The following is a 23288-nucleotide window of genomic DNA, read 5'->3' as shown; positions in this document are numbered from 1 at the left end:
TTCCTAAATGCATCACCTCAAACTTATCTGTACAGGTTTCCCCCACCATCCGAAGGTAGAGCGTTCCTATGAAACGGTTCGTAAGCCGAAATGTTGTAAAACGAAGGAGCAATTACCATTTATATGGGAAAATATTGTGAGCGTTTGCAGGCCCAAAAATAACCTACCAACTCATGCCAAATAACACATAAAACCTAAAATAACAGTAACATATAGTAAAAGCAGGAATGATACGATAAATACACAGCCTATATAAAGTAGAAATACTTTTCCACAATCATTACTGAACTGTTCTCTGGAGCGAAAATCTCACGCAAGCGCCGTCAGCAGAAAATCTCACACAAGCGCCGTCGGCAAAAACACACGCAAGCGCTCTCCAGTAACCTTTAAGCTATGAAGCTGCCAAATCATACCAAATAACACGTAAAAATACACAGCCGATATAAAGTAGAAATAATGTATGTACACTGTAGTATCATTTGCGGGAATCGGGACAGCGCTGAGCACACTGATAATGGTGTGTTAGGCTGAGTCGGAGTTTGGGTGGTGCAGTGGCCCCCCACCCTCCAGGCCGCTGAGCGATACATTGCCGCGAAGAACGCAGGGGTCCAGCGGTAGCCGGGAGGCACACAGCACATCTTTAAGAAAAAAGCCGAAACAAACATGCTAATTAATTAGGTGCCGCCTGTAATTGTCGGCCCAGATCAGTGCCGATTTCCGATTGCGTCGTCTCTGATCTGGGCCGACAATTACGTGTCGGTGGCACCTAATTAATTAGCATGTTTATTTCAGCTTTTTTCTTAAAGATGTGCTGTGTGCCTCCCGGCTACCTTTGCATTCTCCATGAATCGGTATCTGTCCATGGCCTGGGGGTTGGGGTGTCATCTCATCACCTATTTCCATTAGAGCAGGCAGTTCATCTTCTCCTATGACTTCCCGCCTCAATGTCAAAGGTCGAGGTTCGTCGTCTGCTGTGGCTGATGTGGAAGGCTTGCTTGACTGCTGAGCCTTGCGTATTTTTCTATCACACAGTTCTTCAATAAGGACTCAAACCATCCTGCAAATATCCCCTAAATCGACCTACCCTTTCAAAATTAAAGTCGTACTTTATCATTGCAGCGAAAATCTCACACAGTTGCTTCACGTTCAGTTCCTGGACAATTTCACTTTCGCTACTGCATTCGGTTTCGATTGTTATCCTTTCCTCTTCCAATTGCATCAGCTCTTCATCTGTCAGTCCTTGGTGATGGGATGCCAAAACCTCTTCAACATCATCTTCATCAACTTCCACAAGCCAAGCTCACGTTGTCCTTACTTCGTTCGCCACGATCAAGACGCTTAATTATGTCTAGTTTTACGGTAAGTGTAACACCCTTACAAGCTCTTTCAGGCTTTTCCAATACCATAGAACTCATCTTGCAAATGGCTGCTCACAGGCTCGTGCTTAAGCAATGCTGGCGAGAATCCGGGGGAGAACAGCTGCTCGGGGCGCGCTGATTTTTTAATCAAGCGCTGAATTTTTTATCACGTGCTGAGTTTTTTTTGTAACAGTGAAAACACCTTCTGAAAGCGAAAATAGGGTACTAATGTAGGTCCTTCGTAACAGTGAGGTTTCGAAAAGCGGGGAACACCTATACAGAAATCCATTTGCCACTCCTCAGCCCTGAACACTTCTCCAACATATAGATCCCCCTGTAACCTATGATAATCATCTTCACTATCAAGAATTCCTTAATTTTGTGTCATCTGTAAACTTACTGCTCAAGCCTTGAGCATTCACATTCCAATCATTAAAATAAACATAATAAACATCCTGATGCTGACCCCTGAAGTACACCATTAGTCACCAGATGAGGCATATTCCAGATTATCAATCAGAGGAATAAATCCGTAAAATGGTATTTAGCTCAATAGTAAAGATTACAGGTTTAAACTGAAAGGGGAAAAAGGTTTAAAGGAGATATGCAAGGAAAGTTTTTAAATTGCACAGAGTTGTAGGTACCTGGAATGTGCTGCCATGGGAGGTGGTGGAAGAAGACAAGGCTGCAATATCTAAGTAGCATTTAGAACTAAAACGGGCAGGCAATGAACACAGGAAGACAGACCAATTTTGGGCAGATAGGGTTAATTGGATTGGCATCATCATTGGTACAGACATAGAAGGTTGAAGTGACTATCCCTATGCATACATCCTGTTTCAAGGTAACCTGAATGAATAGTGAAGAGGTTAATATCTATAATTACCACAGGATTCTTTTCTCTGGACACCTCAGTTGATGGAAAGAAAAATCTTGCTTATGATTGCCTATGAATATTCATTAGGCCACCTCACCCAACAGCCAGGTATCCTTGTAAGTTAGCACAAGGCAACACAAGCAGATAAGATCACTTTGGCGGGGGTGGGGGAGGAGAGTAAATTCAAAGATTCAAAAAAACTTTATTGTCATTCTAACCATACATCAACTCTGCAGGACAGAATGTGACAGCGTTTCCCAGGAGCAGTACAATCATAATATACACCTTGTTAAGAATTCTGATGTTCAACAATAAATACAATCTGGTAAAAGTATTTCCTCTGTATCTACCTTGTTTGCCTTCACTCTTCCCCAACAGGGTCATTACTGTAGGCAGTGTGAATAGCATTTGTGACACACAACATAGTCACACAACCTTGTTTGTTTAAACTTGAACAAAATAGACTGGAATAAATTTAACTCCAGTTACACCAATCAACAAACAACTAAAACATCAAGGTGGCAAGGAAATTATTCAAAGATAAGTAATCCTCAAATGTAAAATTTTGTACAAGGCTTTTATAAAGTGCAAGATAAATTGGAACGAGTTGTAATCCAGTTTCAGACAAAAGTGCAAAGTTTATTATTTGTGGTAATTTACAAAGTGAACCAAAATGTCTGTTGCTTGGGAACATATCCCAAGGAAAATAAGAATAGGACATGCGGCTCCTCTGCGACATCAAAGATCATGGCTCATCTTGACCTCCCTACAGCCCAAAAGCCGAGCCACCTCAGCCTTGAAATATACTCAATGAAACACCCTCTATGTTCAAGACACAGAATTCCAAAGATTTACTAGCTTGTGAGTGAAGAAATTTCTTGTTTGGCCCCAAATGGATTGCACGGACAATGTCTTACTCTGAAACTACCTTTTGTCCTAGGTAACCTTTCGTCTACCACATGAAACCCCATTAACCTTATGCTTCAGTAAGAACACCCACCTCTCATTCTTTTAACTCCAGAGAGCGTAGGTACAATCAGTTCAATCTTACCACTTAAGAATACCCCTTCACCTAGGAATCAATCCAGTGAAATATACCACTAACCACTGCTATGTATACCTGTCCTTAATCAAGCCCATCATTGAGCAAAACCAGAGAAACACTCAGTAGCCACTTTATTAAGTACATCCTTACAGATGCTTATTAATGCACCGCAGTAGAGCACCAGTTAGCACAACACTATTACAGAGCTGGTGTTCCAGAATTTGGAGCTTGATTCTGGCGCCATCTCTAAGGCGATTGTACATTCTCCTGATGAACCACGTTGAGTTTCCTCTGGGTGCTCCAGTTTCCTCCCAGTCTGAAGATGTGCCAGTCAGTAGGCTAACTGGTCATTGCAAATTGTCCTGTGATTAGTCTAGTATTAAATAGGAAGGTTGCTGGGTGGTGCCATTCATTGGCCGGAAATGCCTGTTCCTTACTGTATCTCTAAATAAAACAAAAATAAAAATCATGCAAATATCGAATTAGCCAATCATGTAGCAGCAACTCAATGCATAAAAACATACAGTTATGATCAAGAGGTTCAGTTGCTGTTCAGATCAATCTTCAGAATGGGGAAGAAATGTGATCCAAGTTACTTTGTCCTTAGAATGATTGTTGGTGCCAGATGAGGGTGTTTTGTGTACTTTAGGGACTACTGTTCCTGAGATTTTCACACAGAACAGTCTCTAGAATTTGTGTGAAAAAACAAAAAAAAAATCCATTGAGCGGCAATCCTGTGAGCAAAAGCACCTTGTTAATGAGAGAGGTCGGAGGAGAATGGCCAGACCGAGAAGGTGACAGTAACTCAAATAATTAGGCATTACAACAGTGGTGTGCAGAAGAACATCTGTGAACACACAACACATCAAACTTTGAAATGAATGGGCTGCAGCAGACAACCACACCGGGTTCTACTTCTGTGGCCGCTTTATGTACACTCCTGTACCTAATAAAGTGGCAATTGAGTGTACCATCACAATATTTTGTCCAGAAATACAGGAAAGTGCATGCTAGACATAAATGCAAGTTAAATGTCTTTCACAATATGCACATTACAAAACAGGAATTTCCTTCTCTTAATTGCCACATACTTAACAACAAACGCCTAAGACCAAATCGCTACGATTGTGCTGAACCACTTCCTAATAATCAAAATTAAGCTTGAGCAAATGCATACCACTGGCTTACTTGCATAGTAACTTACTGTATTCCACTTGCTCAGTCATGTTCCTCTCTTGCCAGCCCTCCACAGAACCTCTGTCAGAACAATACTGGCTGAAGAGACTCAAAAGTACTTCAGATGGCTCAGCTTCCTCCCATAAGTGCAACAAGCTCTTAAAACATTAAACACAAAATGCCATTTCTAAGTAATAGACAACCTTCTATAAATAGACACACAGTACATCCAGCAATAAATGCCCAACAGCCAACAAGGGAAGACTCACGACCATTTGCCAGTTGATTTCAGATGGCAGTTAGAAGTCAATCATATTGTTGTGGGTCTGCAGTCTCAATATCAGCTAGAAAAGGCAAGTAAGAAGCCTTTCTCTAAAAGGATTTTAGTGAATCAAATTAATTCTTATGACAATCCACAAGGGCTGGAAAACTATTAAAACAAATTGGATTTTAAAATTACTTGATCATTAGTTAACCGTTATTTTGATTACATCCTTAAAAAAAATTGAATTTTAACACTTTGAACAATCTTTGCTCATGTTGGATATCTTGCTAGAAAATGCCATGAGATCTAGAACCAGTGATCCACCCCCTTAAAGTGACATGATGCAGACATTTTGGGTGGTCCTGACTAGATGAACCTTTGGTGCTTATAATTGAAAAGTCTGAGATGCAGACAAAAAAAAAAGCAGTGATTATGTCATGCTGGTATTTGACTGGTAAATGTGATATCATTACCAAATTAGTCACCAACCCAGACAGATTTTGCAGACTATGTTAATTTTCCTTCAGTTGAACACAATGACCTGTTGGGTGCTTTTATAAAACTACCTTTGGAGGATAATGTCCATTAGATCTCAAGACTATCATTACTAACACCATTTCATTCCAGATGTCTTAACTAATCAAATCTGAATTCCATGGTGGGATCCAAATGTTTGTGCCCAAGTCTGTACATTTTTTGTCCAATAAATAACCTCAGTCTAACAGTTGGGTGCGGAGAATTTTGCCAATACTCTCAGTACCAGTAAGAGTGTAAAGTTGTGCCTTTTACCCACTATTGCAGAGCTGCAGTGGTGGTCTAGCGCCTGAAGTTTATGGACTAAACCCAATCAATCTCACTAAGCCATGAGAAAAGTGGATGATCATATGACTGATACCATTGATGATGCAATGAGACCAGGAGAATGAGGAGAAAAGGTATATTGTAGAGCATTTCATGTGACTTTTGTTGAAGCCGTCTAACATGAAAATCCTACTGGATAGATTCAAGACAGTTGCTGGAATGATCAAGACTTTGGAAATAATGCATTGAAGGAATAAGAGGGAAGGAACCTTGAAAGTGGGGCTAGAGTTTGCAAAGAGATTAAGAACACGTTTACTCTGTTAAGTTTCCTTTTTGTCAAAATATGGCTATTGTGAAAGAACAGAGCATATCACCTTCATCAAATGATATAGGGACTAGTGTGATGCTTGAGAGATTAGTAAACCTTGCATCTCTGATATCCAACTATAAGGCACAACTTGTTCACCTCTTATGCTGATTGCTCTATTTTCTAAGTATATCACAGACACAGTTCTGCTTAAAAATTACACAAGGCAGTTTAAAAATTTCTTCAAGTGACCATACCAGGAAACAAATACCAATTAGTGACTCACAACTTGAAAATCTACCAAGGCTTGCAGATCTAGAACAAAAACTGCAGAAAAATGCAGACAACAGGAATCCTGCAGATGCTGGAAATTCAAGCAACACACATAAAAGTTGCTGGTAAACGCAGCAGGCCAGGCAGCATCTCTAGGAAGAGGTGCAGTCGGCCTTCGTCAGAAAAATGCAGTGCTACAATGCAACTTGTATTAGCTTTTGCCTTGAGCTGTACTGAGAACTGAGGCCTTACACCTCGGATGACACTCAAACTGCCCTGCCAGTAGGCTTGACGATAATCTGCAGGATTTGCATTATCAGATAAACATGTGAGAAAATGGAGCAGTACTGCAGGGGTAGCAGCTGATAATCCAAATTTGTCCAACTGGGCAACTTCCTGCTGACGACACAGGTCCTTGAAGACCACCTGATGTGAGGGGAGCCAACTGAATGTGGAATCTCGGGGACCCAGGTACGAAGACCAAACACCAGTGGAGCATGTTGGGGTGGGACTGATCATCCTAGTTCAGATGCAGCCACATTTAGCTGGTGGTTCCAGGCCTGTCATTGCACATACCGCTCCAGTATTTAATATGGGAACATAATTAATTTCAAAGCAGGACGACACTTCAGTGGAAGACTAATAATTGTAGTTTATATTAGTTTGAAATGTGAAATCACAACATTTTTAAACACTCAACTTCAAAGCGCTTCCAAATATCAAGTAAAGCCCCAGTTAGCAGAAGGGACTGAGTAGGTTCAGCCTCTTCCATTGGCCTACTATTAATTCAAAGCAGGAGTAATATTCAAACATGCTATTTAAATCAAACTCATTTTGCCTTCATAGGCCTTACCACAATTTCCAAATCAGACACCTTGCCATTCAGAATTAAGTATCTATAATTTAGATTTTTGCACATTTCATTTAAAACACTGATAGGAAGCAATCATATTGATAGCCATTTTGTTTGAAGTAATAATTTAAGTTGTGTTTTGTCTCATGACCCTGATCACCCATGCACCTCTGTGAAACAGAAACAGATAGTGTTCACACCATGGCACAGCTGCTGCCTCGCATTTCCAGTAATTGGGGTTTGGTGCTAACGTTGGGTGCTGTGTGGGTTTCAGTTTGTTTCCCCTCACTTCCATAACAAACAAGGGCTGGCAAGTTAATTGGCCACTTTCAATTGCCCCTAGTTATTTTGAGGAGTGGTAGAATCCAGAAAGTGGGGAAAATAAAAATGTAATTAGTGATCAGCATGGGAAGAGTGCAAAGAGGTATGTAGTGGTTGGTGTGTATTCAGTGGACCAAATAGCCTGTTTCTATGGCCCCAGTCTGCAATATCCACCAGAGTTATCCATGTTGCAAACCTGATGGGCAAAAAACAGGATTTCATATCTTGCAGAAATAACCAATTCCTAAATGCTGACAATCATTTCATCAAATACAGCGTTCAAGTACACAACAAAAGGTTTATACTTGTATACTGTCAAATTATCCAAAGTGATACATCTTAAGTCTCTAACCTTTTACAGTTACATTAAAGCAAAAGGTAAGGACACATTTTATGAAAGCTTCTGCTCTTCAAGTTGCACCCAATATGACAATTATCTCAAGATATTTGAGTTAAAATTCTAATAAAGAAAAATTGCAAGCACCAATAATACATCATATGATAAACTGAAGAATCAATTACAGGTTTTAAAGTGTCGTCAGGATTTGATTCAGTACAGTGTGAATACCTTGCAATGTCACTTCAATTTGAATTTTCCGGCAGCATCAAGTGATGTGGAAGATATAGGTCATAAATTATTGGGATTCGCCATTCAGCTGAGAGCTATGTTTCATACAAAACTTAAACAGAAGCAAAAAAATGCCTTTGCAATTTGTTTCATTTAACTTGCCTCATTGAAAGACATTTGGTTACTACTGAATCCACAAAAAGGAACTGAAAAATTTGTAAAATAAAATACTACCAATACTCAATAGGCAGAACATGTGGGGGAAAACTAACACTTCAGGCTCCACAATTCATCAGAACTGAGAAAAGCTGAGACAAAACAAATTAAGGAGAAGAATGGGGCACAAGGTCGAGGACAGGAAAGGTTCCAAAAAAAAAGGAACTAATGGAGCACAGTGTAAGAGGGTGGAAAAAGCAGATGACAAACACCAATAGGCAAGTTCAGTGTTGGAGTAAATAGAGGACAATTAAATTAAAGTATGTGAAATTAACAGCAAAGAGGGGAAAATGTAAAATAATTATAAATGCTCAAGTCCATGTTGTGAATGCTAGAATAGAATATCTGCAAGCATTGAACTTAATGTGGAATGTAGAAAGCTATAATGTACCTAGTCAGAAGTGTGAGGTTGGACTGCATTCAACAGTGTAGGAGGCCGAAGACTAAGTCCAGAGTTGAAGAAATAAAATGGCAGATGATTGGAACTGAAAACCTCCTGCAATCCACTTTAGCTTTTCCAGTGAAGAAAGACTACGATGAGTATAAAGTGTAATACACTGAATAGTAATTTGTACAACAGTCAACATCTCCTGTAGTTGAACATGAATGCCGTTAAATCTAAACACAGAAAGGAGGGGTGTGCTAGTTAAGATGGAACAGTGTCTTTATGATGCTAAAATAGGGGAGAATGATGGCTGTGATGATACAAGAGATGGTGAAAATTATGTAAGAAAAGGAACTGGGACAGATGAGAATTCTGTTACTCAGGATGTCGGACAGCCTGGGGAATACAAAGACATATACCAACTGGAATAGAATGGGGAATCTTTACAGGAGACATGTTGCTGGAAAATATAGCAAGATCACTAACTGTGTGAAGTTGCTTTCAATTCTGACTGCTATCCTATCCACAGAAATCGAGACAGGAGTTCCAAGGGAAAATACTATAGGGCAACAGTAATAATCGGTAAGAAGGGTAATAAAAATTTCTAGCTCAGGGGAAGGGCAAGAGGCATCACCAATATAGTCATTAACATCAGAACAAGAAATACAGGAGATAAGTAATATCCTATATATCCCAGAAGGTTAATTTACAGGTTGAGTCTGTGATAAAGGAGGCAAATGCAATGTTGGCATATTTGCATGGAGAATAGAATATAAAAACAAGAAGAGCCTTTACAAGACACTCGTCAGGCCACACTTGGAACATTGTCAACAGTTTTGGCCCTGATATCTCAGAAAGGATGTGTTGTCATTGGAGAGAGTCCAGGGGAGGTTCATGAGGATGATTCCGTGAATGAACAGGTTAACATATGAGGAACGTTTGGCAGCTTTGGGCCTGTACTCACTGGAACTTAGAAGAATGCAAGGAGATCTCATTGAAACCTACCAAATGTTGAAAGGACTCGATAAGGAGGATGTGGAGAGGATGTTTCCTCTGCTGGGGGTATCCAGAACTAGCGGGCACAGCCTCAAAATTGAGGGGTAACCTTTTAGAACAGTGGTAAGGAGAAATTTTTTTTAGCCTGAGACTGGTGAATCTGTGGAATGCTCTGCCACAGACTGCGGTGGAGGCTGTCTATTTAAGGTGGAAGTTGATAGTTTCCTGATTGGTTAGGACATATGGGGTTAAGTGGGATCCAGGATCAGCCATGAATGGACTAATCTGCTCCTACATCTTACAGTCACATAAATAAACAATTCCTAAATGCTGACAATCACTTTATCAAATACAGCATTCAAGTACACAACAAAAGGTTTATACTTGTATACTAGCAAATGATCCAAGTGATACACCTTAAGTCTCTAACCTTTTATCACTGGAAACAATTACTTAACCCCAATATTTCAGTTCTAAGATCAAATACATCAGTCTTTTGTTACACTATGAAGATGTCCAACTTTCAAACTCTTTCCTCAATTCTGGCAGAACTTAAATGTGCACTGCACCTTGCTGCTACTTCAGCAACCCTTTTTAATGGCGCAGTTTCCAAAAATAAATTTACTGTCAAAGTTGTGGTCTTAAAAAGAGGTACTCTGGATAAATGTCATGTTCTAGTTATTAAAATCACAAACATTAAACTTGGAGGAAGTACAGTCACTACATTCCAAACTTCAACAGTAATTCAAGTGTAAAGGGCTACAAATAACTAACACTACAATGAACTGATGAGGCATAATGATTTTGGCGTATCAGACTATTTATGAATAAGACTGTATAATGAATTAGTATGTTGGTTAGAATGCTTAACCATCGTTATGAGCACTGGTTAATTTCAGAAGATGAAGGATTTTCAACTAGACTTCAAGCTCTCTGCTCTGCCTTTTTCCTTAAAATTAGTTTTATCGCAGTTTTTCCAAGTTCTGATGAAATATGGAGTCTTAAGGATTAACTTTTAATGTTCATACTAATGTTGTCAACTAACAATTACACTATCACTACCATTCAGATTTGGATATATATGATTTTCATGTGGTCTTAGGCCATTTTACAATTTGTCCTCTAATTTCTTCACTGTTATTGCAATGATGCCCAAAATATAATGAACCTTGCTAACTGCTTCTTGACTTTTTTGGACATGGCTATTAAGTTTACCAAGTTGCCCATTTTAATTAGCAATTTGTGTCTCCATCTATAACTCCTGAAATTAATGTACCACATGCTAGCTTGACCTATCAAATCCAGTTTGACCACAGAATGAATTAGACAATAGACGCAGGAGTAGGCCATTCAGCCCTTCGAGCCAGCACCACCATTCACTGTAATCATGGCTGATCATCCACAATCAGTACCCTTTTCCTGCCTTCTCTCCATATCCCTTCACTCTGCTATCTTTAAGAGCTCCAACTTTCTTGAAAGAATCCAGAGAATTGGCCTTCACTGCCTTCTGAGGCAGAGCATTCCACGGAACCACAACCCTCTGTGTGAAAAAATTTTTCCTCCACTCCGTTCTAAATTGTCTACCCCTTATTCTTAAACTGTGGCCTCTGGTTCTGGACTCCCCCAACATTGGGAACATGTTTCCTGCCTCTAGCGTGTCCAATCCCTTAATAATCTTATATGTTTCAATCAGATCCCCTCTCAGCCTTCTAAATTCTAGAGTATACAAGCTCAGTCGCTCCAATCTTTCAACATATGACAGTCCCGCCATCCCGGGAATTAACCTCGTGAACCTACGCTGCACTCCCTCAATAGCTAAAATGTCCTTTCTCAAATTTGGAGACCAAAACTGTACACAATACTCCAGGGCCCTGTACAACTGCAGAAGGACCTCTTTGCTCCTATACTCAACTCCCCTTATTATGAAGGCCAACATGCCATTAGCTTTCTTCACTGCCTGCTGTACCTATATGCTTACTTTCAGTGACTGATGAACAAGGACACCCAGATCTCATTGTACTTCCCCTTTTTCTAACTTGACACCATTCAGATAGTAATCTGTTTTCCTGTTCTTGCCACCAAAGTGGATAACCTCACATTTATCCACATTAATCTGCATCTGCCATGCTTCTGCCCACTCACCCAACCTGTCCAAGACACCCTGCATTCTCATAACATTCTCCTCACACTGCCACCAAACTTTGTGTCATCTGCAAATTTGCTAATGTTACTTTTAATCCCTTCAGCTACATCATTAATGTATATTGTAAATAGCTGCGGTGCCATTCTGAAAAGGACCCATTAATCCCTACTCTTTGTTTCCTGTCTGCCAACCAATTTTCTATCCATGTCAGTATCCTACCCCCAATACCATTTGTTCTAATTTTGCACACTAACCTCCGATGTGGAACCGTATCAAATTAGTGCATTATGCAGGGTTGGCCAATTTCTCCCAATGTAATCCAGAGATACTGCTGGTTGTAATCTCTATAGGCTGAGTGAGGCGATCAAAAGAAAATCTATTCTTCTTGAGATCACCCATAATTTGCTGAAAACTGCATGCATCAACATCCAAAGCATCCCCAGTCAAAAGGCATGCTATTCAAAATAAGATAAAGCATTGTGGAGTATTGCCCTCAAGGCAATCACATGCTTTGAAGGAAAAGGAAACTAAAACCAGTTCACTTCATTGAACATTATGAATAACTAATAACTTATGGTGATCCATCAAAGAAAGGAGAATACATTAATTATTCAAAGTGTATTCCTGGACACAATTGTCCAACATCCTAGAAACTCAGATTTTATGGACTATCCCAGGAATGGAGCATTAACATGAGAGCTCAAGGATCTGCATCACCAAGGTTTTGCTGATGGCCAATTCTGGTGACCTTTATGATTTTCCAGGAAAAAATTTTGATGTTTTTTAAAACTATAGTTTATTTTTAGCTCACTTACTTTCCTTTATGGTGGTCACCGCACCCCTACATACTGATAAAGTAAAAAACACAAATCAACACAAAATTATATCCCAAAAAAACATTTCATGAAAGCAATTTTTATAGCTTGGCTCAACAGACAACATACCAATAGACTGCATATGCACACAGAGAAAGCAGTTACATCAATTAGAGACATTTCCAATAAATAAAAAGCACTAAAAAACTGCATTTGAATCAGAAAATACACATACTCCTTCCAGGACTTTAATCTCCCCTAGTCAACTTATTCTTCATTGAGCAGACCACTAAACAGTTTGTAACTTTCATGTAACTTTTCCCTCAGAATGATTTAAGTCCTAATACAAGTCCTCAGCAGGTCACATCTCTCTGTAAACTTGCAACCAGAACATTTTGTAACTTGGAAATGCCATCAAAAAAAAAACAAACAGGCTCCCACATGGCAGAAGATGCCTGCAGACTCAAAGCAGCTGCCAAACACTTGTACAACACTTGTATGTGATGTACACAATAAATTGGGCAGGATCTGTAATGGTTTGAAACATCATTAAAATGGACAACCACAATTTGTAAATCACAGTAAACGTTTTTGTTGCAGGATCAATTACATACTGTCTACCTCACTGGTTAATAAAAATGAACAGTTTACAGCAACAAAATTCATTTTATTGTAAAAATCCAGAATTTTAGTCACAGCTTTTAATGCTAGATGATACTTTAAAACATCACAAGCCCGATAGCCTCTGCCAGAAAGCTCAAACGGGAGAGGAAATTTGCCTTTCAACAGGACAATGACCCAAAGCACATTGTCAGAGCATGGAGTGGCTTCAAATGAAGAAAACTGATGTCCTTGAGTGGCCCAGTCAGAGTCTTGACCTTAACCCAATCGAATATCTCTGGTAAGACCTCAAGATTGCTATCCACCACCACTCCCCAACTAACCTGGCACAGCCTGGAAAAAAGGAAACTTAGCTGGCGTGACATCTGGGAGATGGAGGTATCTCGGCTAAGTTTTGTCATCAGAGCCACTTATGACCTCCTACCCACACTCCAGAACCTGAACCAGTGGTGGGGAGGAGACCCCGCTTCCTTTCTTTGTCAAGCACCTACATCACTAAGGCACATCTTAACAGGATGCACCACGAGCCTAACCCAGGGGCGGTACACTTGGCGGCATAACCAAGTTCTCAGACAGCTAGCATCAATCTTGGAACAGAGGCGAATCACCACAAATGCTCTCCCACAAACATCGGCAGGAAATGTCTACAGCACACGATCTGTACCAGCAGGCCAACCTCCACAGCACCATATAACATCAAAAGATGTAAGCGTTCTGCAGGTTGTTCAGGATTGGAAAATGTATGTGGACTTGGAAAAAAAAAACTTGTGTTTCCCCCAAACATTGCAGCTACAACACTCTGGCCAGACATGGTCCTGTGGTCCACAACAGCCAAGGAAGATGGTGTCGAAGAAGCTTATGAGAAGAAAAAGACCAAGTACTAACTGGCAACTGAAGCTGCCCAGAATGGCTGGAAGACTAAGATTCTCCCTGTAGAAGTGGATGCAGGAGATTCGTTGCTACATCTACGACCAGTCTATTGAAGAAGATGGGGGTGAGGGGTCACTCCCTCCAACAAGCAATCAAGTCCTTGTCAAATGCAGAAGAAAGCAGCAATTGGATTTAGATTAAAAGGAAAGACAACTTAGCTGCAAGATGAAGACAGGAGGGTATGGAACTGAGGAGAGTGTATCTGGGATGCCAGGTAGCACTGCTGAGCCCACTGGAGACGTCGTGGTCTTATCAATGAAACATCAAAGGAGGAGGGTGCCCACCTGATGACCCCGATGACGTACCTACCCTCCCTCCTTGTCACCACTCCAAGCCCACTGCCAACATTGACAGTGCCGACTTATCATAGGGATCGAAACATCAAGTCCTAGTGGCTCTACTCATCATTATGCGCTGTGTCATAGGACGTGGGCGATCATGGTATTAACCATAATTATTCTTGGCAATTTTTTTCTTAAGTGGCTTGCCATTGCCTTCCTCTGGGCAATGTCTTTACAAGACGGGTGACCGAGCCATTATCAATACTCTTCAGAGATGATCTGCCTGGTGTCAGTGGTCGCATAACCAGGACTTGTGATGTGCACCAGCTGCTCATATGACCATCTACCAGCTGGTCCCATGGCTTCACTTGACCTTGATCAAGGGGGCTAAGCAGATACACCTTGGACAAGGGCAACTGCAGGCTAGCGGAGGGAAGGAGCATCTTACACCTCCTTTGATATAGATGCATCTCCACCCTGAATACGCACAATTGGCTTCAAAATTAAAGCCATTACACACAACAGCAGCCCATTCTCCCAACATTAAATAAAATAAACTGCAATTATATCAAGGATCCATCACATCAGATTTTGAATTCTTTGGCTACATGAAGTTTTTTTTCGAGTAGAACTTAACTTAAAAGCCCCAAAAATGGCATGGAAGATAGTCATAAAATGAGTGTTCATACTCCAGCATTACATGACATAATTTCATAATCGAAGTCTCTTTTCCACGGCTTTATCACATTTACTCAGCTCTTTCACTTGAGGCATGACACATCCTACCACTGTTTGCATTCCAGACAATCACATCCAAAGTGTGCAAGATTGAGTGAAATTCTTCAGACTGAATTCTAACAAGCAGTATAACAGATCAACAGAGTAGCTATCTTAAATGCAACCAGTGCAAAAAAAAAGGGTCAGAATTTTAGTCACAACTTATAATGTTAGATGAAACTTTAACAACTAGAAATTTCATGCAAAAAGAATGCAGTTGACAACAGGTCCACTATTTCCCAGTGTCAGTTGCAGGCCTTACTACACACAGTGCCTTGAAAAAGTATCCAGCCCCCACAACTATTTTCACATTTTATTGTCTCATTTTCTAAATTTAAAATATATTGAAGTAGGATTTTTGAGCTAATCTACAAAACACTGTGCATCATGTCAAATCAAAAGAAAAATTCCAAAACCTGTCAATTTACTAAAAATTAAAAGCCAAAATTGAGAGGTTGAAAAAGCATTATCTCCTTTGTAATTACTACGCTAACTTTCCCAGGTGCAATACTGTATATTAACTTACCAATTCACGCAATTTGTGACCACCTGTTTTCAATCAATTCACAAGAATAAATACCCCTTCTCTCTGTAAGGTTCAACAGTGTGGTAGATTTTCAACAGACCAAACCAAACTGAAGACAAAGAACATAATAGAGAAACACAAATCTGGGATAGGGAACATGACCACTTCAAAGATACTGAACATACCTCAGAGCAATCCATAGTTAAAAGTAGAAAAAAATATGAAACCACAGCCATACTGCCTAGGTCAGGCTGCCCCTCTAAACTTAGTCGCCGGAAAAGAATGACACTTGTAAGAGAGACTACTATGATACCAACGGTCACTCTGAGTGAGCGGCAGAAGTTGCTGCAACTAGCTCATGGCTCCACAGTCTAAGTTCTTGCACAAAAAGGGCATTTATGGAAGAGTAGGAAGGAAAAAACTCTGGCTGAAAAAAGCGTATCCTTGCCCATAAAGACCTTGTAAAGCATCACCTAGAAGATACTGTAAATATGTGGAAAAATGTCTTGTGGTTGGATGAGAATCTAATATGCAAATCTAATTCTGCTCATCAGACAGGTATCACCATCCCTACTGTAAAGTATGGTGGAGGTAGCATCATGCTATGGGGATGATTTTCAACAGCAGGGACTGGGAATCTGGTCAGGATTAATGGAAGCATGAATGCAGCCAAATACAGAGAAATCCTGGATAAAAGCCCGATAGCCTCTGCCAGAAAGCTCAAACGGGAGAGGAAATTTGTCTTTCAACAGGACAATGACCCAAAGCACACTGTCAGAGCATGGAGTGGCTTCAAATGAAGAAAACTGATGTCCTTGAGTGGCCCAGTCAGAGTCTTGACCTTAACCCAATCGAACATCTCTGGTAAGACCTCAAGATTGCTATCCACCACCACTCCCCAACTAACCTGGCACAGCTTGAGCAATTTTGCAAGGACGAATGGGCAAATCTCACTCCATCATGCTATACAAAGCTAACAGACTTGTGCAAAAAGACTATTGGCTGTTATAGCTGCAAGAGGTGGTTCAGCCAAGTACTGAGCAAAGGGGGATGAATACTTTTGAACTGCTGACATTTCCGTGTTTGAAGTTTTAGTTTCTCATGTTTTACAATTTTCCCTGTTTTTGGTCTCTACTCTGAAAAAAGGAGCATGTGATTCACAAATAAAAGTCCTTAGTTAAATTGGTCAAAATCCCTGTTTGTAATACTCATTTATGTGAATAAAGGGTTGGGGCTGATTACTTTTACAAGGCACTGTACAACTGACGTTTTCAAAACGATCCAAAGCACTTCACTTCAGAAATAATTAATTTCCTGAAGTGCAGCTAAACGAAGTAACAAATCTAGAGAGTAAAAAAAAAAGTGATTTTGATGAATGAACACTGCCAACTTTTTTTTGTTAATTAGTTTTCTAGAATACTTTTTATTTTTGCCCATGCTCATTTGCCCGCGATCGGTGGCAGTTGGCCATACCTTAAACTGCGGCAGCACTGTTGATAAAAATACACCCCACCTTGCTATAAAGGAAGATCCATCAACATTGAAAGAATTTAATATCCAATATATTCAAAGCAGGAGATAAACCTGTGGGTGGTGATGATCCCACAAGCCTGTGTCTCTTGCTTGTGTCCAAGCTTAAGGTCATGGGGGTAGGCTTGGGAGGGTAACAGCTGTTTAAAAAGGACATCACAGTCCCTAAGCACAATGCACAGGTAGTGTACGGAATGGAGGCTTAGGTTGATTGGGGCATCTAGTAAGTGCGCTGGTGGAAGTGGACAGGGAGGGACTGGATCAGAAGAGACACGATGGAGTCAATGAAGGACACAACAAAGTTTCGACATAGTACTCCTTCCTCCCCCTCCCCCCGTCCCCACAACCATATTCTGGTTTCTTCCCCCTTCCTTTTCAGTCTTGGTGAACGGCCTCAGCCTGAAACGTCAGCTGTTCATTTCCTTTCACAGTTGTTGCCTGACTTGCTAAGTTCCTCCAGCACTTTGAGTGTTGCTCAAGATTTCCAGCATCTGAAGAATCTGTTGTGCCTATGATTTCTACGTTATTCTTTTCCATGCTCAGTACTGCAAACTCTAATGGTCCTTGCCTTCCCACACATTTCACCTCCGAGGTGCTCTGCATTGACCACTTGTAATGTCTTTGTCCCAACAGGCTCATCTTTACCATGGATGTACAATCTCTTTACAGCTTCATGCTACATTATTATGGACCGAGATCCTTCTGCTTCTTCCAACTGCTCAACTAGTTGCCCCTCCACCAACACTCATTCGTCTGATAGAATCCGATCTCACATTACCCAACTTCCCCTTCAACTCCAGTCATTTGCTTCAGATCAAAGGTGTAGCTGTGGGAATGCATGGATTCCAACTATACCAGTCTTTTTGTATGTGTCCTGTGTTTGTCTTTCTTTTAATAGTACCCACATCCATTCCATCAATTCCTCTGCTAGTACACTGAACAAATTCTCACAAGTAACAAAACAAAATCAACAGGATCAGCTGCCTTAGTGCAACCAGTGCTGCTTTCAGTAGCTCTACTGAACACTATTTCAATACTTTCCAATTTCCACCCTGCTCTCACCTTCCCATGGAGAATTCATAGCTCTTCCCTTCCCTTTCTCGATCTCTCCATCACAGAAGATAAACCAGGTAACAACATCTATTGCAGGCCTCCCACAGTTAACTACTCTTTTCATCTCACCTTGCCTCCTGAAAGGAATAGTCCTTTCTCCTAGTTTCTCCATCTGTCATCTTTACTCTAATGATGAGACTTTCCGTAGATGCACTACTGAAATGCCTTTCTTCTTCCAGAATCATCACTTCTCCTCTATCACCATTAACAAAGCCTTTGACCACATCATATCCTTTTCCTGGGCCTCTGCTCTCACTCTCTCTTCCCCAGGGCAGCAGAAGGACAGAGTCCCTCTGACCTTCACCAGCCACCCACGAGCCTCCACATTCGACAAATCATTCCGCAAGGCTTCAACATAATTCCACTGTCAGGCACATCTTCCCCTCTAAGGGCTATTCCATTTGCAACTGCCTGGTCTCCACTTCTATTCATAGGGCACTTCGCTTTGCAACTGCAAGCCTCTTATATTTTCTTTTCCTCTATCCAGGACACAAACATTCTTTCCAATTGAAGCAGTGATACACTTACACTTCCAATCTCATGTATTCCATACAGTATTCACAACATGGACTCCTCTATGTTGCAGAAACCAAACATTGACTGAGTGATCACTTTTGCAGAGTACTTGCACTCAGCCCACAAGGGTAACCCTGAGCATCTTACTGCCTGGTGTCTCGTTTCTCAAACCCACCAGTCTGTGTCATCCTGTACAGTTACAATGAGGAACAAGGCAAAGCTGAGGAACAGTACCTCATCTTCTATCTGAGTTTGTTGCAGCTTTCTGGATTCAATACCGAATTCTACAACTTCAGGTAAATTGATTTTTTCCCTTTGCCATCCGCAATATTGGCTCAGCTCTTTTGATCCCCTTTTTTCTGGATGTGGAGGACATGCCCAGCCTGACCTGCTGGCCATGTCTTCTTGCTCTGCATTTCTCACTCTTGCATTCTTCTATCTCCTCTCACTCACTCATTGACCGGGTAATCCTGTTTACATGGACACCATGGATTTGACCCTTGCAGAGACATTCAGCCTCCATGTAGAATGAGCCACACCTTCCCAGCCCTGATAAAGAGTCTTCCACTTGAAACGTTAATTCTGTTTCTTTTCTCAAAGTTCACATTTATTATCAAAGTACACATATGTCGCCATTTACCTCCCTGAGATTCACGTTCTTGCGGGCATTCACAGTAGACACAAAGAAATCAGTTGCAACAACTACACATAGATGGACAAACAACCAATGTGCAAAAGATAAACTGTGTAAACAAAACAAACAAATAACAAGTAATAAATTATACTGAGAATGAGTTAAAACAGACAGTACAGCACAGGAAAAGGCCTTTCAGCCCACAATGTTGTGCTGAACTAATTAATCAAATGACCAACTAAACTAATCACTAAATGTACACAATGTCATCTTCTTCATATTCATGTGCCTATCTAAATATCTCTTAAAAGTCCCTTATATATCTGGCTCTACCACCACCAATGTATAAAAAAGTCTTGCCTCTCACTGCTTTAAAATTACCCCCTCTCACCTAAAATACATGACATCTGATACTAGACATTTCAGCCCTTGGAAAATGATGCTGTCTGTTTACTCTATCTATGCCTCTAACAATCTTATAAATCTCCATCAGATTTCTCCTCATCCTCCAACATTCCTGAGGGAAAAAACCCAGGATCATCCAACCTCTCACAAGCAGCACCTGGTAAACTCTTCAGCACCCTCTCCAATGCCTCAGCATTCTTCCTATAAAGGATGACCAGAGCTATATACAATACTCCAGATGTGGCCTAACTAGAATTTTATAAAGCTGCAACCTAACTTCCTGACTTTTGAACTCAATGTCTCAACTAATTAAAGACAAGCATGCCATGTCTTCTTAATCACCCTATCACCTGTGTGGCCACTTTTGGGGAGCTATGAACTTAGACCCAAAGATCCCTCTACTCATCATCACTGTTAGTGATCTTGAGTTGTAGAGTCCTCTCACAGATATAGCCTGAACTGCTGAGTATTTCCGGAATTTTCTGTCACCTGGATATCTGCTAGGTTATGGAACTGTTAATGAAGGTGTGTTCATCCTCAGTCACTTGACTGACAGCAAGGGGCTTTACAACAAACCATTAATAATAATTCTGCACTAAAAATGTTCAAACTGATCTTACACAGTCAACGGTAGGGCACCAAGGAGCGTGGTAGGATAAAGGGATCTAGGTATACAGGTCCATAATTCATTGAACGTGGTGTCACAGATTGATAGGGTCATAAAGAAAGCTTTTAGCACAATTGGCCTTCATAAATCAAAGTCTTGAGTCCAGGAGATGGGATGTTATGTTGAAGTTGTACAAGACATTGGTGAGGCTTAATTTGGAGTATTATGTGCAGCTTTGGTCACCTACCTACAGGAAAGATGTAAATAAGGTTGAAAAAGTACAGAGAAAATTTACAAGGGTGTTGCCAGGTCTAGAGGTTCTGAATTATATGGAAAGATTGAATAGGTTAGGACTTTATTCCTTGGAATGTAGAAGATTAAGAGGAAATTTGATAAAGGTATACAAAATTATGAGGGGTATAGATAGGGTAAATGCAAGCAGGCTTTTACCACTGAGGTTCAGTGGGACTACAACTAGAGATCATGGGTTATGGGTGAAAGGTGAAGCTAAGGGGACCATGAGGGAAAACACTCAGAGGGTCGAGAGTGTGTGGAATGAGCTGCCAGTACAAATGGTACCTGTGGGCTTGTTTTCAACACTTAGAGAAGTTTGGATAGGTTCTTGGATGGTAAGGGTATGGAGGGCTATAGTCCCAGGTGATGGGAGTATGCAGTTTAAATGGTTCAGCACAGACTGGATGGGCTGAAGGGCCTGTTTCTGTCTTGTACTTTTCTATGACTCTGATTATTGAAAGTCAGAAATGCTGCCTGAACTCAGTTACAGCACTGCAGATCTCTGACAGCACACACTAATTGTGGAACACGATAAATATTAGCCCAAAAGTAACAGACAGAACACAACGCCAGGCTCGTGGTTGTTGAACAGTGAGCCAATAACTTACCATAAACAAGAACACTCTCGACGCCTAATTGCTTTAAGAGAGTTCAGAGGGGGAAAAAAACTGGCATGGTATAATAATAAAGAACAGCATTTGGCAAATCAGGGTCTGAACCCGATAATACAGCCGATGCCTGCGAGCTCCATTATCACAGATGGTACGAATCGCAGGCTGGAAACTTCAGTAACAACTACTACTGTGCTCTGAGGTTTACTTATTTGGGAACCTTGAAATTCCACAAGGCCATGTGCAAGATATGTGATTATTCGCTAGATTAACCTTCCCCAAAATACACAGGGCCAGCTCAAACAATAAGAAATCAGTTTGTATCTACTTTTCATCATGCCAGAACCACAAGGTGACCGGCAAAACTCGAGATGCACAATTAACGTATCGATAAAGTATACTCCTCCAAAAAAAATCCCCGTCTCATTCTTAAAGTCCCCATAACAACACAGGAAGTGTTCTTCCGCTGGAACTCATGTCGCTGAAAGAAAAGTTACTTAAAAATTGTACTCATTTTATGAGAATATCAAAAGCTACCGCTGTGGAAGGAAAAGGCGTTATTTTTTAAAAAAGAGCACAAGCGTGTGCAAATGGCAATCCCACCCCTCCCCAAAGTAGATTCACAGGGGAAAGGAAGGAAGCAAGTCAATGTGATGAAGCAGTTAATGAGACAGACTGCAACAATGTCTTTTCCGCCAAGATGATATAGCAAAGTTTCAAAGACTTTAAAGAGACACCAAAGGCACGCGGAACGCCCAGTGATTGCGGGAAGGCTCGGAACTTCAGTAACCGATCCCCACCCCAAATAAAACAACGCAAAGTTTCACAGCACCAGTTACCTTATAAACCTTGCCGAAGGCGCCATCGCCCAGCTCCCCGATCACCTCCCAGATTTCTTCGGGGTTGCAGTCCCTGCGGACGTGCTCGTACTGTTTGCATTTCTTCTTCTCAAAGGTAGAAAGTCTCAAGATCCTCTTGAAGTTAGCGAAAGCCATGCCCGCCCGGTAGAGCCCGCAGCAGCGCGGAGAGGGGGGTGGGGGACCTCACGGGAGGGGACAGGAAGCCGGTAGTCTGTGGGAGGGAGTCGAGTCTCCGCTCCGGGCCCGGACCGCTCCCAGCGGGGCCGAACCACACAACCCCCTCACAATGAAACGTTCACCCCCCTCTCAATCGATACAAGGTAATACCCCAACTTGGAACAAAAATGGCCTACTTCTTTTTAAGAAGTCATTTACATATGCGAAATATGTACACATAGCCCATTAACTCCAAACTTATTTGCCCCTCCACTCGCCATCCACCTGTCCAGCTTCCGCGCGAACGCCACCCCTTCATATAATTTGCCAAACTCCCCTCCTCCTCTGCCATTGGTTGGTGTACGTCTTTATTCAAAATATCAAAGGCTATGGATGCTGCCAATTGGACAATCAGGACGTCAATCTTATTTTTCTCCTCCTACAAGTGGGCGGTTTTAGCTCTTCACTTTTTATACCCCCAAGGTTAGGAAATTCTGAATGATGTATTACAATCTATATTTCATATGAAATATCTTAGAGAAATTGATGGATTGAAAGTAGGTAGCAGGGCAATAATAGCCGGATTGTTTCAATAATCCAAACTTTAATTCTCCTGTACTTTTTTTCTCTCTCTGAAGTCCTTGAACTTGCTGTTTTCCTCCCAAATCTGGGCATGCCATTAGTACATGCTTGTATCCTGCTCCACCTTTGGTAGCTATGCTTTTGTCTTTATGAATTCCCGACCTAAAAGGTTTCCATCTCTCTACCTTCTCTTCTGTTAGATTCTCCCCTTAACTGCTTTGACAAAGATTTGTGAATACAAAGGCAATCACAACAGCTGTAGAATTTAAACTGAATTAAATAATCACAATGGTGGTCCCTGTAACTGTAAAGCAAAATTATATGATTATTTTTAAAATCTATCTGCTGAACCTTTTGAAGGAAAGCCCCAAATGAGAGGAAAACCATGTCATTGGGCCATATTTGGCTTATGTCTGACTTCAGCAATTAACTGAAATAACCAAGGA

The 23288-nt window shown here is 41.0% G+C and overlaps 1 protein-coding gene across 2 annotated transcripts in view; it reads right to left on the bottom strand.

The window, feature by feature from the left end:
* The window catches only part of stk10 (serine/threonine kinase 10), a 125885-nt gene extending 103319 nt beyond the window's left edge, over window positions 1-22566 (bottom strand). For both annotated transcript variants that reach the window (XM_072263722.1, XM_072263723.1), the window contains exon 1: window positions 22084-22566. In XM_072263722.1, coding sequence (XP_072119823.1) covers window positions 22084-22239 — 156 coding nt within the window. In that variant the 5' untranslated portion in view covers window positions 22240-22566. The remainder of the gene's footprint in view (window positions 1-22083) is intronic.
* Window positions 22567-23288: the final 722 nt, after the last annotated feature.

The sequence above is a fragment of the Mobula birostris genome, chromosome 7 (assembly GCF_030028105.1).
Source record: "Mobula birostris isolate sMobBir1 chromosome 7, sMobBir1.hap1, whole genome shotgun sequence".
Lineage (NCBI taxonomy): Eukaryota > Metazoa > Chordata > Chondrichthyes > Myliobatiformes > Myliobatidae > Mobula > Mobula birostris.
This window is presented reverse-complemented; position numbering and strand designations above follow the sequence as displayed.